Source organism: Petromyzon marinus, chromosome 6 (genome assembly GCF_048934315.1).
Source record: "Petromyzon marinus isolate PM22_M1 ecotype Great Lakes invasive population chromosome 6, UKy_Petmar_22M1.pri1.0, whole genome shotgun sequence".
NCBI classification, from domain to species: Eukaryota; Metazoa; Chordata; class Hyperoartia; order Petromyzontiformes; family Petromyzontidae; genus Petromyzon; species Petromyzon marinus.
This window is the reverse complement of record NC_133672.1, coordinates 17,426,583-17,445,714: the sequence shown is the minus strand read 5'-3', so window position 1 is coordinate 17,445,714 and position 19,132 is coordinate 17,426,583. Positions and strand designations below refer to the sequence as shown.

General features: G+C 45.4%; 1 protein-coding gene across 3 annotated transcripts in view; it reads left to right on the top strand.

Annotated features, from left to right (window-relative positions):
- The first annotated feature begins 968 nt into the window (after positions 1 to 968).
- Positions 969 to 19,132, top strand: part of LOC116939369 (thrombospondin-1-like) — a 50,365-nt gene continuing 32,201 nt past the window's right edge. The window contains exons 1-8 of one of the 3 annotated variants that reach the window (XM_032947622.2): positions 969 to 1,084; positions 1,851 to 1,941; positions 2,449 to 3,011; positions 4,597 to 4,684; positions 8,867 to 9,075; positions 10,734 to 10,862; positions 13,464 to 13,557; positions 14,160 to 14,330. In XM_032947622.2, coding sequence (XP_032803513.2) covers positions 1,875 to 1,941; positions 2,449 to 3,011; positions 4,597 to 4,684; positions 8,867 to 9,075; positions 10,734 to 10,862; positions 13,464 to 13,557; positions 14,160 to 14,330 — 1,321 coding nt within the window. In that variant the 5' untranslated portion in view covers positions 969 to 1,084; positions 1,851 to 1,874. Of the gene's footprint in view, positions 1,085 to 1,154; positions 1,248 to 1,850; positions 1,942 to 2,448; positions 3,012 to 4,596; positions 4,685 to 8,866; positions 9,076 to 10,733; positions 10,863 to 13,463; positions 13,558 to 14,159; positions 14,331 to 19,132 lie in introns of those variants that run through there. The other 2 variants (XM_032947623.2, XM_032947621.2) reach the window with 2 other exon arrangements.

The following is a 19,132-nucleotide window of genomic DNA, read 5'->3' as shown; positions in this document are numbered from 1 at the left end:
CCAGTGACCCCGTCACCCCACACAGTAAGCACCCCCCAGCCCCACACAATGACCCTCCCAGTGACCCCGTCACCCCCCCCCCCCCACAGTAAGCACCCCCCAGCCCCACACAATGACCCTCCCAGTGACCCCGTCACCCCCCACAGTAAGCACCCCCCAGCCCCACACAATGACCCTCCCAGTGACCCTGTCACCCCCCCCCCCCACAGTAAGCACCCCCCCAGCCCCACACAATGACCCTCCCAGTGACCCCGTCACCCCCCACAGTAAGCACCCCCCAGCCCCACACAATGACCCTCCCAGTGACCCTGTCACCCCCCCCCCACAGTAAGCACCCCCCAGCCCCACACAATGACCCTCCCAGTGACCCCGTCACCCCCCACAGTAAGCACCCCCCAGCCCCACACAATGACCCTCCCAGTGACCCTGTCACCCCCCCCCACAGTAAGCACCCCCCAGCCCCACACAATGACCCTCCCAGTGACCCTGTCACCCCCCCCCCCACAGTAAGCACCCCCCCAGCCCCACACAATGACCCTCCCAGTGACCCCGTGACCCCCCACAGTAAGCACCCCCCAGCCCCACACAATGACCCTCCCAGTGACCCCGTCACCCCCCACAGTAAGCACCCCCACACGAAGCGACCGTCGTCAATGTGAACCCCACTCACAGTGAGCGCCCTGCCGAAGGCATCCCCACCCCACACCAACCAGTTGAGAAGTCCCCACGACCTGCCCCCCCCCCTTTGCCCCCCAGACAGACATCCCTGCTGCTGCCTGGCTGTGTTATGACGCGCCCCGGATTCCACGCGGTGGAACAACACGCGGTGGGGGGGGAGGGGGGGTGGAGAGTGACGGCAGCGGTAGGGGGGGGGGGGGTTGGGGGTCTTCTTCCCTCGGCGTTTGCGTGGAATCCGCCGGGGCGAGGCGCGTCTATAAAAGGCGGAGAGGGGAGGAGGCTCCGGCGAGAGGAATCATCTGCAGCTCGCTCGCTCGCTCGCTCACTCGCGGGGGCATCGGCTGCTCGCACACGCGCGCACGTGTGCCCGAGCTCCACCCGGCACTCGCAAGTTGAGAATTGCGAGGTTCGACGTCGACTTGAAACTCCGCGTAGTTTGAAGCGGCTCAGAGGGGGTGGTTTTTTTTTTGGGGGGGGGGGAGGAGGGGGGGGGCGCTTCACGAGGAACGAGCTTCGAGCGTGGGTCTCGTCTCCAGAAACGCGCGTTGCAGCGTCGGCACTGCCGCGAGGTACGGACGGGACTTTTGATTTTTGCAAAAGCTCATCTCGTCCGCCGTACGTAGTAGCATAGCCATTGCACGCACGAGGGTATGTCGGGGCTTCTTTCGCACCGTTCGTAGCCAACCGTGATAATCGGAGGTGCGTGGGAAGGGCAAGGGACTAAATACACCAAATACAGTTCCAAACGCGTGAGTTTTCAATCGAGATGATGATGATGATTTAAAAGTGCATAGCTCCAGTGGCTGCTTGATATCGGAATGAAGAGCGCGCTCGTTCTCGAGCGCGGATTGCATTGAGCACGGTTTGAATATTTGCAGTACAAGCTGACCGCTGTATATTTGAGCTGCGTTTGAGTCGTGAGAGGGGTAATTTGAGCATACTTTTGACGCTATGATGATGGTGTTGTCTTTAACTCTTGTTCATTCTACCTGTTAATGTGCTGTGAAGAAGGGCCATTACCCGAAACGTCACATATCGTCATTTAAGAGCAACAGTGTTGAGTTTGTATGTTGTTTTTTGTTGTTGTTAGTTGTGCTTGCATACCACTGCCGACGCGTCACCAAATAATGTGTTTCGTCTTTTTTTCCATTCCGTGTTCCTTACGGGAATAGACCGAGAATCTCCAGGGGGACGCCATGCGGCAGAAGAGATGGACATTCCTGAGCCTTTTCGTAGTATTTATCCCCGTGATGCACGGTTCAGGTGAGTGGCAGTCGCGCGCTCTAAACGATATCTTGAACGGACACTGGACGATTCCGTTACTTGGTTCACATTCCACAAAAATTGTTTCCACGTTGCAATTCGAACAAAGTGCGCTGCGCAAATGTCTGGAGAGCCACTAACCATACAGATCGGCTGACGAACTCAAACTTTAGTCAATTTAACACGAAGGTTTTCGCGACCAATATATTACGGATCCCACTTTCGTGTTTATATGTGGATAGAATGCAGGGAATAGTGTTTTTTTCCCCACCTGTTTTTATGCGGAACGATTGATCGGACGATTTATCGTTTGTCGATTATTGTGACCTCATTGCTTGGTTTAACGTATGAAAGTATTTTTCACCCGGATAATAATCATCCCTTCAAATGGAACGTATCGTTTGCAAGCGTGGCTAGGTTAGACGATGGCGATGATAGCAATGCCGCTGCTCATGATGTCGTTGATGAGGTTGACTAATGATGGTGATCACGGTGCCGACGATACAGACCTGGGCACGGAGGAGAACCCCGTCTTTGACCTGTTCGAGATCAGCAAGCTCAACCGCAGGAACAGCGGGGTGCGGCTGGTGCGGGGCCCCGACCCGGACAGCTCCGCGTACCGCGTGGTGCACCCCGAGCGCATCCCCGCCGCCTCGGACCAGCAGCTGCAGCGCCTGCTGGGGCTCATGCGGGACGAGGAGGGCTTCGTGTTCGTCGCCTCCATCCAGCAGGATGCGCGCACCCGCGGCGCCCTCGTGAGCGTCCAGCCGCAGGACGGGGCCTCGTCGGCGCGCCGCTTTCAGATCGTCTCCAACGGGATCGCCAACACCCTGGACCTCGCCTACTCCGTGGAGGGCATGCAGAGCGTCGTCTCGTTTGAGGACGTGGACCTGGCCAACGGCGACTGGCAGAACCTGACCCTGCACGTGAGCGGCGAGCACGCCAGGCTCTTCATCGGCTGCGACCTCGTCGAGAACATCATCCTGGAGGGCCCCTTCTACGAGCAGCTGTCCGGCCCGCAGAGCCGTCTCTACATCGCCAAGGGCATGGTCAAGGATGACGACTTCAAGGTGAGCCACACAACCAACGCCTCCCTTTGAGGTCTGATGAACTCCCTGCTGTGATGCCGATTAGCTTGGAAGTGCCACTTGGTGGACCTTTAGTTACGAGTGATGCGTGGCGAAATACTGGACTTTGTGATGCTTTCACACAATCACGTCGGCGTTTTCTTATAAAGCGAAGGAATACTATACAGTACTCATTTGCAAGACTGTGCGCTTGATAAATAACTGCGATGTGTTCGTATGTCATTCCACTGCTGGACGAAGGTATTGGCACAACTGCATGTCATGGGGTTTTTATGGCCATACTTCACCACGTTAGTCAGGGAGGGGAGTGAAGGGGGGTATTCAGGACCAGTTCAGAAATCACTCGCAGGGTTCATAGTGTAATCAGAGTTAGGTTCGAGCCACCACTCCACGGCATTTGGAGGCTTTCATTCAGCAGGGAAGTCGTTTTAAACAAACCCATGACAAATTGTTTCCTTTTATAACAGTAATACATCCTCACGTTTTTAGTGCAGACTAAAGTGAAATGTGTTGCGTGTGTGCAAGCAGTGATCACTAGACATCTGTGAAAAAGAGCGTCACACGTGATCGTTTTTTTTTTCCAGGATAAATAAAGATTCTGGTTTTGATTAATTTCAGCTGGGATAGTCAAGAGCGTTGTTCTGAGAATTATTTCTGGCACACTCCATCCAAATTCGATGTCCATGCATCTAATGTTTATAAACATCTGTTTACGATTACATGGGTATTGGATACAGTAATATAGGATGATTAGCGATAGATGCACCTTGTTACTCTCGTGGCAATGCCTTGTTGCCAGTAATCTATTTTTCAAGCCAGCATAGTAGCGTACAGGGAAAATATCGAGTGAGAAGAAATAATTATCACAATTATCATTATAATTTCACCTTCTAATGCACCGTGTACATTGATGGAGTAGAGAGATAGAGGACGATTCAGAGGCTTGAGGAGCCACAAACAAGCGGTAAGGTGGCAGCAGTAGCCAGGGGGGTGAGCCGGCACCAAATTCCCCCCAAGCTCTCGCAGTTCTCTACATATTAAGGTGTTATCGGCCAATTAATTCGTGTTTACATGTGGGAGGAAACCACAGCACCTGGAGGCCATCCACGTGTGTGAGGGGGCAACACTCGATCCCATACAGATGGAACAGGTGGTGTTTACATTTGATACTCTTTGGTTCTTTCGGTAAAGTCACGTAGGTAGAAAAATAAAATAAAACCAAAAAATAATATATCACGACGTTTCGATCGCAACACAAGCAGTCGTCCCCTGGCGGAAAAAATAATAATAATCCAGCAGTGGAACTTTCCCGAAAGAACCATAGGGTATGGATTCCTGCAGTCACGAAAGCTTCACATCAAGATTTTACATTTGATGTAGCGCTTTCTCCTGGAAAGCCAAGGTTTGGTACATCGACGCCTATGGGAAGGGAGCTTCTCAACATTTTGTGTAATCCATCAACCCTTGTATATTAAGTAAATGTGTACATAAAGGGGAGTTCGTTTGTGAACTGAAGCCCTGGCCGCGAGTTTGCAAGTGACACCTTTCCGTGCCTCTGTGTGTTCAGGGCTCGCTTCAGAACATGCACTTCATCTTTGGCATGGCCGTGGAGGAGCTTCTCCGCAACAGAGGATGTCCACTCACTGCCCAGCCCGGTGAGAGCGCGCAACGTGCAGGGGCGCCGTGCGCCCACAGCCACGTAACACCAAGCGCATGTTTTCCATTTGTTTCCCATTTGCTCGTCTGTGCACGTGTGGAAATACCGCGTGGTGTCCCTTTTTTTAAGCGGTGAAAGTGGATAATCTCTAGAAGGTCTGGGTATTATATAAAAGCTGCGTCCGTGAGGTGTGGCTCTCGAGCAGCGTCCAGATTCGCATGAGAACTTGTTGTACACCAAAGTATGGGAGAAAACATTAATCGTTTGGTAAAAACTGGAATGCTTCCAGCGTGGTGAGCACGCTGCACTTGCAAACCAGAGGTTACCGGTTTCGATCTTCCGGCGTGGTTGGTCAAACAATGGACACACGTTTCTTAAATTCCCCCGCCTCTGCAAACGGTTACGAGGCCGTTGATCGGCAGTCCGCATGTGGTCGGGTAAATTGTGGATGCTCCCACGTTTTCCAAAATGTCTGGCCATCATGTAAGAGTCAGCCAAATACGATACCCTCTGGAGAAGCTCACTCGAGCTCCCTCGAGTTGGGGGACACTTCTGCCAGCAGTGCAATGAGCAAAACACATTGCAGGGCTACACCTTTATCCGTATCATGTAATGTGGTCTTCTCATTCAGATGTCCGCTTTAAGAAAGCACGCCAGACAAAAAAAATGTGGTGACATTACCAACAGAGACTGTGTTGTGTTATAAACGTTGGTATAATTACGTATTCCATTTGTGTATATGTAGTGGTCGACTTCACACGGACGACTTCTTCCTTTCTCCGACGCCACTTTTATTACAAAACTCTTCACATTCAACACCCGTGGCTTCGGCTGTCTCTGGCTGTCTCTCCCCTCTCCGTCGCTGTCTCACTCTGTCTCTGCCTCTGTCTCTCCTTGTCTCCCTCTCTTCTTTTTCCCTGTTCCACTGCTAGCCTGTTCTATCTCTCATGTCTTCTCTCTCTTGTCTTCTTCTGGCCTGCTCCGAATATATCCCAGTCCTCGTTAACTATCAATTGATTAAGCGGCGTCCCCAATTGACGCCTCGTGTCCCTGGCCCCTGCCGTTATCAGTCCCACATCTCCCGACAATGTGGCGCCACCTTGCCTCTGACAACAACAACAACAACAACTGCCATGCATCCCATAACAACTTGACGAGCTATCTCCCTCGTGCCCTTATCCCCACGCCGCACCTGTCCGGCCCTACACGACCCCCACTCGCGCGTCTTTACAATGCTCCCTGTATGCGCGCGTTAATCCACTACATACGCAATCATTCAACTCAATATTAAACTCTTCCAGAAGGGTTTAAGACTGTGTTCTGTCTACTGCCACGGGATGTTTAGCATATGAAAGTATACATTGAACTGGCCAGAACTACCTCATATCCGTCCCAAATAACCACTGCTAATTATAACAACAACAATGCAAACTTACCTGTCTTACATATGTTTGTAAAGGACCAGAAATATAAATGGCGTCAACATTTCGGTGGGAATTTAATATGAACTAAATTAGTTTTTTGTATCAGAAATGTTTTACACCAAAAAAACACGACGTGCATACGTACACACACCACACAGATGCTTACTCACGTTCACACAACCGAGAGAGATATGAATTGCAAAGCCCTTAACCACCATCAACGTTAGTGTTGCAAGCTCCAAAAGTGGTATTCCAATCAAAAAATGAACAAGGAGGTGGAGGAAATGGCACAGATGCTGGGTTAAGCGGCGCCACGGGATGGAGGTTGGGATTGGATGGAGTTAGTTGGGGCTGGGGGTTGAAGGTTCGCTGGCTCGGGAGGTCACCGACAAAGAGTGTGTCAAACATCGCCACTGTCATTGTTTATTTCGATTTTTTACTTTTTGTTGCTGCAAGCATGCCAAGGGCACGTCCTCCACGTACGCAAAGCGACAGCCGTGACTTTTTAAAAGGCCATTACAAAATACTAATAAAGTAGATTTGAAGTTTTCGTGACTGCAAGGATCCGTATTCTTTGCTTCTTTCGGTAAAGTCACGTAGGTGAAAAAATAATTTTTTTGATCACGACGCAACGTCGTGATTTATTTTATTATTTTTTCACCTACGTGACTTTACCGAAAGAACCAAAGAATATACTAATAATGTAAACAGGGTAATTCAGGTTTCTGTTGAAATTAAATTGCTTTCCTTGTTAATTTTCCTGCTTTACTTGATTGATCCCGTTGTAGTAAGAGCATCATTGTGTACATAGCACGTGATAGACTGTATATTGTAAAAAGTAAAGGTATTTTCAGTTAAACCTGCATCTAAATGTCCCAGAAATATTGCAGTTTTAATGTTGAAAATCTCAGGCGGTATCTCATTATCACAACCATGGGTGGGACGGCTCCCCATACTCCCAAACTGGACACCTTTATTATTTTATTTTCAATAGTTTACAATTACGATTAAACAAAAAAATATTTATATGCACCCGCGATTCCTAATGTCAGGGACAAAGCGAACCCCCCCAAACCCCCCCCAAATATAGAAGTCAAAATCCGCCTATGATCAGAACATCAGACACAACATCAGACTTCCATCACCTATTGGAACTCACATCAAGCCCAGATCACTCTTGAAAATAAGACTATTCTGGTCTCAAAAAAGTTATCACCAAATAAACTGTTGAGAACTAGCAACCGATAATGAGAACATACTTTGTTTAAAAGGCAGAACACCACTTGAGAAAATCTGTTTTGCTCTCTGTGTTCGAGGACGAGGTGTGTGGTTTATAAGGTCTAACTTCCTACTTATAGTTAAATTTACTCCAGTTTAGCTGATGTCAGAGATGGAATAATGTTAAATACTGTACTTTATTGTTCCATGAATACCACAGGAATATGCAAGTTCCAGTACTGGCTGTAGATTGCCAAAGCACATGCTTTAAGCACACCTTGACTGAAATATTACCTCATGTTCTAATTTGATAAAAATGTAAACCTTTGACATTTGAGCTCATCAAATATATCCCTTTCTGTGAGTGAAGGTATACATTATTTGTGCTGATGTGACAGATTGTTTTGGTATACCATTCCATGGAACGTTACAAATTCCTGCAAAATCGCTAGGACGAGACTGCAAAAGGGCCTGAAGCGGACCTATATTTTGTATGCATTTACGTTGAACTTCTTTCGCAACGTACCTAGCCAACCGTGCTAACCGAGACTAAACCACCGTGAATTTTTGCCCCACTTTATTTCAACGAATGCGCGGAAAGTAAGAGTTTCAGCAGAGCATTCTCGGACACCCGGGGGCCACACAAACCATTGGAGATTTGGCAAGGACAGAGCGGCAAAACAAATGTGGCGTACAGATCAGCTATGGGGGACGGCTCGCTGCTGTGCAAACCGTAGCGTGGCCAGACCTGTGGAATAAACATACAAAAAAAAATTAAACGCTCAGTAGGGTTTTCACAGAAACCTCCAAATGAATCTCCGCCCTATGAACTCGTAAGGAAAGGGGAGTAATTTCACTCGGTAGGTTTTCACAGAAACCTCCAAATGAATCTCCGCCCTATGAACTCGTAAGGAAAGGTGATAAATTTCCTGCGACAGAAAGTGGCGAAAGGACAGACGAAAACGCGACGAGAATTCGGCCCCCTGGAGGTGCGAAACCATTTGTTGAGCAAGTCGCACCAAACTGCACAGTTGCAATAGGGCCGTGTTGTTGCATACATGCCAATTAATTATCCACAATGAGTTACAATGGTGTTTAAATAATTATTATAATGCTTGTTTACCCAGGAGTGTAGGCGGTCAATAGATTTCAGGGGATCTGCATAGAATAATCAAACTCAACCCCGTATGGCGTCTTCTTATCTGTGGACCCCGCGCACAACAAGATCAAGTTAACTCCCACTGTGATTACTTTTGTGTTACTCCTCTAAACTGCGCTTGTTCACAAATGGTGAAAAAAGCAACGTGCAGATAACGGTTGTCATTTATCGAGTCGTACCCACGGATCTCGAGGATTTGCTCGGAACAGAGTTGCAGACAGGGAGTTGTCGATGCATAATGTGTGACACAATTATGACGTTTCTTACAGGAAGAGATATGAGCGAAGCTTGCTACGCGATACGGTTTGAGGTCAGCAATTTGGCTTCTTGCTGTGGCGGGGTTTTCACAGGACATTCCCCCCGCTTTATATTCTCCCAGATGGCCTGGTCCTTGCTCCCTTGGAACAGACTGAACTTAAGAGCGCGAGTTCTGCCATTGTCAACAACATATTGGGCCAGAAGATGGGCAAGTCGTTGGAGCCAGCTGGCTACTGTGACTACTCGTGCAAGGATGTTACACACATGTTTTCCGAGATGAAGGGACTCCGTGTCATAGTGAGCAAACTTGTGGATGGCATCCAGAATCTGGTACGGCCATCGCATCCTGCATCTACTCTACGTTCACTTTTCTAACTCGAGTAATATGCCTTGTTTGTTCTGTAAAAAAAAAAACATCAAGTTATTTACATGTGTAACTATGACGTCGCAGCTTTAACCATTGTAAGATTCTCACGAATCAAACCGTTCACATAACCATTTGTACCTCAGTCCCCAGCGAGTTGGATATGCTATGTGCTATTGTTTATTGTCTTTTTTGTGCCATTTTAAAACATGATTAACAAAAAATCAACACGTTCATCAACAACATATATATAGACCTTCGACACAGGACATACATAGATGGGCAAAATGATCCACCCCCCGTGGTTTGTATTTTGAACCGAGACAGCCGTAATAGGCGAGTGTCTTGTCAACATAACACGTGACCTAGGACATAAAGAAACAGGAGCTCAGGTTAGAAGGTTCGAGACCATTCAGAGCATTCTAAGTGATAACCTTTGATATATTCTACCTAAATGAGTCTGTGAAGCAAGGGCAGAACTGGAGTCACGTGAAAATTGTTTTCAAACGTTTGTCAGATCTCTGGCAGAACATGTTGTACAACTGGTAGCCAGGACTTGTAAAGTCAGATATTCCAATCGGAAGAGGATTGCAATCATTTATTATAAATTAAATAAAGTCTGAATCATCTTCTTTGGCATCTGATGAGGACAGACAAAATCTGACGTAAGTAATATCTCTGAGGTGACAGAGACCCTGGTAACATCGCTGATATGAGCCTCAATGAAGAAGTCATGATTACTAATACCGCTAAAAATGGTTTCTAATTCCAATTTTGGTCACGTAACAAAGGCAATATTGATGGTTTCCAGCAGAGTTAAAGTTATGAAGTGTATATGTGGAACCCCAACACAATTGTCCTGGAGAAATTACTTAGGCCTCAGGGAAACGATCACTTTTACACACTTGAAATGTGATGAGTACTCGTTCAACTTTGTGAGTTTTCTAGGTGTGTGAAAGTCTGTGCTGTGTCGCACACATGCTGGGTAATACTCACGTCCACTTATGTTCCCGAGCAAGTGGTGGAAACTCCACATTACTATGGTGGGGCTAATCAATCTATAGGAACACCGCCGTTGATTACCGCAGAGAGACAGAGGGCTAGTTTTCTGTCAGAGGGACACAACAGTAAAACATAGCCGGGCATGTACACCTTTTGTAGTTGTAACTGAAGATGGGAAAGAGACCAACAATTATTAAATAAAGAGCTGGACGAGTGGTTTGGAATGCTTTTGGAAATCTGAGTCGAGCCCTCCACGTTTTGAGCACAGACAGATATATAAATATAAAACTTGTATCGTTATACAGTGTGGCAAACAATTTACACCATGCGTGTGCCTGTAATCCAGCGCTTTAGAGGCACAGGTTGGTAGATTACAGATTGGCGATGACTACGACGTGGCAAATAGGGTTTGTGAACCTGTATGTTTGGCCCGTCTGAGTGTTATTCTGTCGTGTGTGTGTGTGCGTGGTGAGTTCTTTCCGTGCACTCTGGTCTCCTCCCAAATATGATACGCTCCTTTAAAAGGCAGGACCATCCTGAAAACGAGTATTGTGAATGTACCAATGACATTGTTGATTCTCATCATTACTATTATTATTCTCTGTACATTTCCCGTGGGCAGAGTGATGAGAATACGAAGCTGCACCGCAGTCTGGGCATCACAGAGAAGGGCATGTGCTGGCACGATGGACGAGTCTACGAGAACCACGCCGAGTGGACGGTGGACAGCTGCTTCTCCTGCACTTGCCAGGTGGGTGGACTGCCTGCCTACGTGGCTTCAAAGAAGCCACGCACAGTACTTCAGTGAAGTCACCAGTGGCTGCCAATCAAGTACGGATTGGCTACATACGGTGCAAAAGACGTTCGCAACGTACATAAATACAGCCCTGCAAATTGCTTGCTCACATTACTGCTGGTGTAATGACCTGCACTCCAGGGAGCTCTAGAAAGCCCCTCTAGAGGGTATTGGATTTAATGTTCCACAATGGACAGACATCTTGAAAAGGATGGGTGTCACTACATACTACCCCACCGACAGTGATTTGCCGATCGACTAACTATGGTGTATCGATTGATATTGCTGGATGGATAGAGGTGGGGGGGGATTTGAAATGTATCCATTGTTTCAACTGCCGCACCGGGAGATACAACCGATGACCTCTGGATAACCATCGCACCACGGCAGCATCCTGCTATTCAAGCGAGAATTGAACATTTTTCAGAAAAATATTGGGGAATTGTTCCCAAAAAACTAATGCAAAGTTACGTGTTTTTAAATATTCTTTCATTTATTACTCATGGTCCTGGGCTGTAGTCCAAAAATCAGCCTTTGCAGTTAATAAATGCCTCGGAGAACGAGTGTGCCTTTTTGACATTTTCGTAATCCTTGGGAGGTGTTTTTTTCTTGTAACCATGCATTGTTTACTTTACTGCAAATATATGCTTTGTTTGTAAATGTTTCGTGATTTGATACAAAGTGCATGAGTAGACGATGTTCTTTAAGGATGAGTCAATTTAAAAACGTCAGCAAGGTAGCCGGTCTGGTGTGGTGCCCATCTTGTCTCTTTCTATGAGGCCACAGAATGCTTCCTGGCAGCAGTTCTATAAACAAAGCTGCCTTGGACTCAACCCACCGAGTCTGATCCCTTAAACCAATGCAACTGGTACGATCGAATATAAGCAGAAGTCAATTCGGTGTTTATGAAAGCTCACCAGCATAAAAAAAATATATATATACATACACACACACGTGTTTTCTGTCAGCCGATTGGATATCCTGAACAATATCAAGCACTATCTGTTTAAGCAGGCAAACCCTGGACCGATTTTGATCTTCTGGGTCCCATCAGCAGAGTCAGGCTTGTTAAGTACGTGCGGTACAAAAGACGTTCAACATGCATAGTTCAACATACATACATGTCACTGAATTACCAGATGTTATTGGCTGCAGCACTCCATGTAAAATATCGGCCCGCATAATGAGTTTGTGCTATGATTAAGGGTCAACAAGCTGGGTTTAAGCAATAAATAGCAAGTGTGCAAAATATTGCTGTGTTCTTTCGGTGAGCTGTGATATTAACGAGAAAATAAATATTATTTCTAAGCACCAAACAATTTCTGGAATACTTTGGCTAATAAGCCTTTCACAAAAACTGTAATGTTTCTCAAGGAGTATTTTTCATTTGTGTTTCCATGGATTTGTTAAACTTACCTGTTTCTATTTCGTGAATTACTTTAACTCACCATTACCCTAAAGCTCCACACAATTTAGCTAAGCATAAAACAATATAAGCAGTTTTCCACAAAGCTATTATCCCAACCTTTGGGAAAGAACCATCTGAGGACCCAATCAAAACCATCACCTTGCCATACATAGCAGGGGTCACTAAAAATATTTCCAAAATCATGAGCAAACACAAGCTCCAGGTTCGATTTAACACAGTACATAAAATTTGTGATCTGATCCCATCTGTGAAGGATGTGATCCCTGACATGCAATACCCTGGCGTCTACAAACTAAGCTGTGTCTGTGACAGTAGTTACATTGGGGAAACTAAGCGACATGTCTCGGACCGTGTTCATGAACATAAGGCAGATCTGAAACACGGTAGGACCAATACCTCGGCCGTGGCTGATCATTGTTTTAATGCAGTGGGCTCACACGAAATTTATTTCTCTAAGACGAAGGTACTTTGCAAGCCCACTGGCTATCAACAAAGATTCGTTTATGAAGCCATCCATATATATACACAGACACAATTTTAATGGAGAAGATGGGTACAAACTGAGCAATCGTTGTAAGGACGTTATCAACCAGTATAAGTCATAACTGGCTATGATGTTCCCATCCTACCACCTTCCGATGTTAGTTGTGCTTTACGCCCATTTCAAACTTGCGCTTTCACAGTCACTTCGCACGCCGACCCCTTAGTTGCGGCTCTGCGAGCTCCCATGAACATGTTAATCTCTTTTTAACATGCTAATTTTCACCTGGCAACCATTTGATTGGTGGAAAACGAACCGCCACCGGGTTCTCTGCCAAACACTTACATTATCATTGGCTGCTGACATTTGGGCTACGCCCATTTCAAACCCTTATAAACAGTTTCTCTTAGAAGCTAACCCCCCTTTTCCTGAAGACGACTGCCAACGTTGCGATCGAAACGTCGTACTTTTCTGTTATTTTACATTATTTTCTTTGAACCTATCTACGTGACTTTACCGAAAGACCCAAGAATACATAGTTTTCCACAGTTAAGTGCATTAAATTGTACCGCATTCCTGTGGTCACATGCCAAATAAGCAGTAAGTATGAGCTTGTGTAATTTTTGTTTTTAATTTCTCTTGGTAGGACTCCAAGACCATGTGTCGCCAGTTGTCCTGCTCTCCTGTTGCCTGCATGAATGCCGTCGTGCTGGAGGGAGAGTGTTGCCCAACCTGCATAAGTACGCCACACAACCTGTTGGCCTTGCAGTTGTTGCTTAACCAAAGTTATTTCTTAGCATATCGAATCAATAACTGACATTAAAGTGTTCTTGCATTTTGTATTCGGTAAATTTCTGTCTCGATAAACAAAGAGTCCACAACTTGGAATTCCCTTCCACCGTCTTTCTTCTTAAGTTTGTATAACCTTGCTCAATGAAAGAAAAAAGTGAAGTTTGATAAAAAAAAAACTATTTCCATGATTGCAGTGGACTGACACAGGGCTGTAGATTCAATAGATTCAATAGATATTAATTCTTATCTATTACACCTTTACAATAGTGCTGATTGTTGCTGGGCACTTGGAATTTTATACCTCTGAATTTATTCTCAGCTACAGTAATAAAAAAAAACTAACTTCTAAACTATCTAATAAACCTCAAACTCAACACAAGACATGACCATCCGCGGGCATTATCCGAAATAATGTTGTTCCATCTAAATTGAGAAGGGGATCCACGCTATGTTTAACTGTGAAGACAGCGTTTTGGTTTGGCGATTTGCAAAGGCGAGGCCCGGGACCCTAATGTGTTGTGTTAATTGCGGTGAACGCGTTCTTGCCCAGCGGTCGACAAAGGCGAGGGCTGGTCCCCGTGGTCGGAGTGGACCGAGTGCTCCGTGTCGTGCGGCACGGGCTCCCAGCAGAGAGGCCGCTCTTGCGACCGCATCAGCAGCACATGCGAGGGGCCCTCCATCCAGATTCGCAAGTGCCACACCAAGAGCTGCGACAAGAGGGGTGAGCGTCAGTCACTCTGTGCACGCACAGCGATCACAACGGCGGCTATCGCAAATTCGCATCTGCGTTTTGTTTTGCGTCTCAAACATTGGAATTATTTCCATAAGTCCCGGCGACCAAAGGGTAAAGCTCACGTCCGATAATGGAATACTGTAAGGGCGTCCACTGAGTAGCAGCAGCAGCAGCGGGATCTGGCAGACGGTAAAAAGCGCTGGCAGAGGTGCGGTGACATCAACGGCTGTGGCCAACGTGATTAAGCGAGTGCTAAAACACAAAGTGTCTCCAAGCGCTTTAACACGCACACACATCTTAGGAATACAACATCACCGGGGAATGGGAAGAGAACAGAGAGGGGAGACAAAGACATACAAGAGCAGTGGCACAAGGACAGCACAACATGCACGGCAACCAATCAGGCACGATTCAAGAATGTTTTAATACTTACATTTATTGGTGAAAGTAGCACCTCTAGTGGCTCCAGGGGTCACGTGAACAAGTTGCATATAACATGTGAAAATAAAGAATAATGCTTTCTTACATGTACAATTTTCCCACGAAAGAATGTGTCCACCATTGTCGACTCGAGCATGGCCTGGACACTTGTGAAAAAGAGCTTCATAGATCATCAGATTCTTTCAACTTTAATCAATACATTGTACCTCAGAGATGAGGTATAGAACCACATAAATTTTTAGAACGATTAAAATTAATGATAGCGACATATACACTGCGAAATAATTTTCAAGTGGTTTTTCACTGAAACGTGATGAAGATGGTCCCTTTTCTCGGACGTAACAAAATAATGTTCAGCTTTGAGCTGACGGATGAGTACCGGTGTACAGTGAGGGAAAAAAGTATTTGATCCCCTGCTGATTTTGTACGTTTGCCCACTGACACAGAAATGATCAGTCTATAATTTTAATGGTAGGTTTATTTGAACAGTGAGAGACAGAATAACAACAAGAAATCCAGAAAAACGCATGTCAAAAATGGTATAAATTGATTTGCATTTTAATGAGGGAAATAAGTATTTGACCCCTCTGCAAAACATGACTTAGTACTTAGTGGCAAAACCCTTGTTAGCAATCACAGAGGTCAGAAGTTTCTTATAGTTGGCCACCAGGTTTGCACACATCTCAGGAGGGATTTTGTCCCACTCCTCTTTGCAGATCTTCTCCAAGTCATTAAGGTTTCGAGGCTGACGTTTGGCAACTCGAACCTTCAGCTCCCTCCACAGATTTTCTATGGGATTAAGGTCTGGAGACTGGCTAGGCCACTCCAGGACCTTAATGTGCTTCTTCTTGAGCCACTCCTTTGTTGCCTTGGTCGTGTGTTTTGGGTCATTGTCATGCTGGAATACCCATCCACGACCCATTTTCAATGCCCTGGCTGAGGGAAGGAGGTTTTCACCCAAGATTTGACGGTACATGGCCCCGTCCATCGTCCCTTTGATGCGGTGAAATTGTCCTGTCCCCTTAGCAGAAAAACACCCCCAAAGCAGATTTCCACCTCCATGTTTGACGGTGGGGATGGTGTTCTTGGGGTCATAGGCAGCATTCCTCCTCCTCCAAACACGGCGAGTTGAGTTGATGCCAAAGAGCTCCAATTTGGTCTCATCTGACCACAACACTTTCACCCAGTTGTCCTCAGAATCATTCAGATGTTCATTGGCAAACTTCAGACGGGCATGTATATGTGCTTGCTTGAACAGGGGGACCTTGCGGGCGCTGCAGTATTTCAGTCTTTCACGGCGTAGTGTATTACCAATTGTTTTCTTGGTGACTATGGTCCCAGCTGCCTTGAGATCATTGGCAAGATCCTCCCGTGTAGTTCTGGGCTGATTCCTCACCGTTCTCATGATCATTGCAACTCCACGAGGTGAGATATTGCATGGAGTCCCAGGCCGAGGGAGATTGACAGTTCTTTTGTGTTTCTTCCATTTGTTGTCACCTTCTCACCAAGCTGCTTGGCAATGGTCTTGTAGCCCATTCCAGCCTTGTGTAGGTCTACAACCTTGTCCCTGACATCCTTAGAGAGCTCTTTGGTCTTGGCCATGCTGGAGAGTTTGGAATCTGATTGATTGATTGCTTCTGTGGACAGGTGTCTTTTATCCAGGTAACAAGCTGAGATTAGGAGCACTCCCTTTAAGAGTGTGCTCCTAATCTCAGCTCGTTACCTGTATAAAAGACACCTGGGAGCCAGAAATCTTTCTGATTGAGAGGGGGTCAAATACTTATTTCCCTCATTAAAATGCAAATCAATTTATAACATTTTTGACATGCGTTTTTCTGGATTTTGTTGTTGTTATTCTGTCTCTCGCTGTTCAAATAAACCTACCATTAAAATTATAGACTGATCATTTCTTTGTCAGCGGGCAAACGTACAAAATCAGCAGGGGATGAAATACTTTTTCCCCTCACTGTATGGTGTAAATCAGGGCAGGCTCAGGCCAGCTCACTGTGTCCAATAGACTTATTGAAGTAATGGCACCCAATCAAAGTAGCCACGAGTGTCGGGCCCTAATATTTATCGCCAGTGCAGAGCGGAATAATAGTCACCATTTAACCAGCAGCAGATGCTATCGTTCTGGAAATCGCTTATGTAAACAATTATATCATTCGACTTTCACATTTGCATTATTTCTACACAGAATGTGAAAATAGACTTTAGAAAACATATCTCAGCCGTTCTCAATCTACCGACAGGGAACAATGTCAATCATTTTTTTTACCATACTTCACTATGCTTTGGGTTCTGTTAAGGCTGTAAGGGATCTATTTGGTGAGGCCATATTAAGACTCTAAAAGTCGAATAAAACAATAACATAACTTACGTAATTTCCTGCAACACCATCACTATCGTCTTCACCTTAAAATGTACCCTCGCCATTAACAATAGCGTCAGGTTTCTCCATAACTTTTACTACATAAGCTATCTCTGCTAAACGATCAGCATAGTCACAAGGTTATACTTATCTCGACCACAATCTATTGTTTTTGCGTTGACTGGATCGTTTTATTATGTTGTTATAAAATTAATACGAAGTTATTTACTTATTTAGTGTCATGGATTATATGACACCTTTGCTCTCCTGTACCTGAAAGTGCTTTATATGTTAATTATTCATCTTAAGTTACATAAAAGTGTCTGTGATTTTCCAGACACACATCCTTTAACCACTACACTGGCAGTGTGCACGAGCACAAATAATAACTCTTCCCAAAAGAGGAAATATTATTTTTAAAGTTTCACTCTATGGCTCTTGCATTTGTTTGCATAGCAACTCCAACATTACTTTTACAATGATAAATCCTGAATATGGTGGAATAGTAAAAGTTTTAAATGCTCCGGTGTTGATCAGCGTCAGTGCATCATTACCATCATTAAATATGTACCATATAATTTTCAATCACAGGATGTTCAGTAAAACTGAGGTAAAAGAAATAACGTTCAGTTTTTGTTAATATGCTTTCTTCAGAAAAAGACATTGTAAAAATAACTATCGAAAGGGAAGAAACCACCTCTCTATGTGTTACCCCTCTCTCTCTTGCCACGCTCTTTAAATTAAAGTTGCCTAAAGAACAAGAGGCAGACGTGCCAGATTATAACTTAGTGTCTTTGATGTTGTGAGTCTGAGAAAAAAAATGCTTTAGTGGTGAATAATAGGTCTACTAATCACAGCTCTCATACCACTATGAAATCTCAACAGCACAAAAGTAGTGCAGATCTGGCACTCTGCACGCAAGTCTTTTCACAGTTGAGGGTCCCCAACTTCACTGTGAAGAAGGCACTTTTATGAAAGCCAAATTATGGCTTTTAAAGTGGAATATATTTACAACAAAATTCTGTTTGTTCAAGGTGTCAACATTTTTCCAACAATTGAAAAGAAGGGGCATTTTTCCATCGGGGTTGGGGGTAAAAAAAGACCTCATCCGTTGGTACTGAAGGCATCTGGAAAGGTTGGTTAGACATTGTGCTGGCCATCGAGTAAGGTGGCAATGTTAAGGAAAGGGGTCACCACGACTTGACCCGGCCCACCCGACCTGCAGTGCTCATGCCTGCTGGCGGAGAGAGACATTCCGCTTGGCGGAGAGAGACAGGATCATCTTCGTCTTACTCTGCTCCTAGCGTTGCCCTGCACCGGTCTTCTTGCAATTTTTTTTTTTACATTTCAATGCTTTCCACATGTCAGAGCCAAGTTTATATCGGAGAAGAATTCTAACAATATTTTCAGGCTGCTTTGCCGCCCACATGAAACAACCTCCACTCACCCATGAATCAGACGCACTGTGCTTATGGCATTTGCGGAGAACAGTGTGGCCAGCGGCATCTGAGGTAGCGTGTAGGTCGTGGAGGGCAAAATATCGGCAGGGGGAAAAAATGAACGATCAAAGTTTCAGATATAATTGAGAACATGAGGACGATTGGCTTCAGTGGAAGAGCCAGTATGGAAAACAGATTGCCAAGGTCATCAGAGGTTAGATAGACAGGTGTTAAAACAGAATACCTTCGAGAACTTCAATGGGAAATTGGTGCTCAGAGATGGTGTATTCAGGACAGGTAGTAGCATTTCACAGACATTTGGGATAGTTACTACTGGAAATCTAAATAAAAATGTTGATTATGTAATCTATTTATTAAATAATAAATACTGTACTTTAAATGTTGCGGGTTTCCATCTTTTGTCATTGTATTTATTCTAGATGTTTTTTGAGTTAGCACTTTGTATTATATGCACTGCATTTATGCATTGAATCTGTACGGATAACGTCACCGTTTGTTGTGCATTCATGATTTTTAAG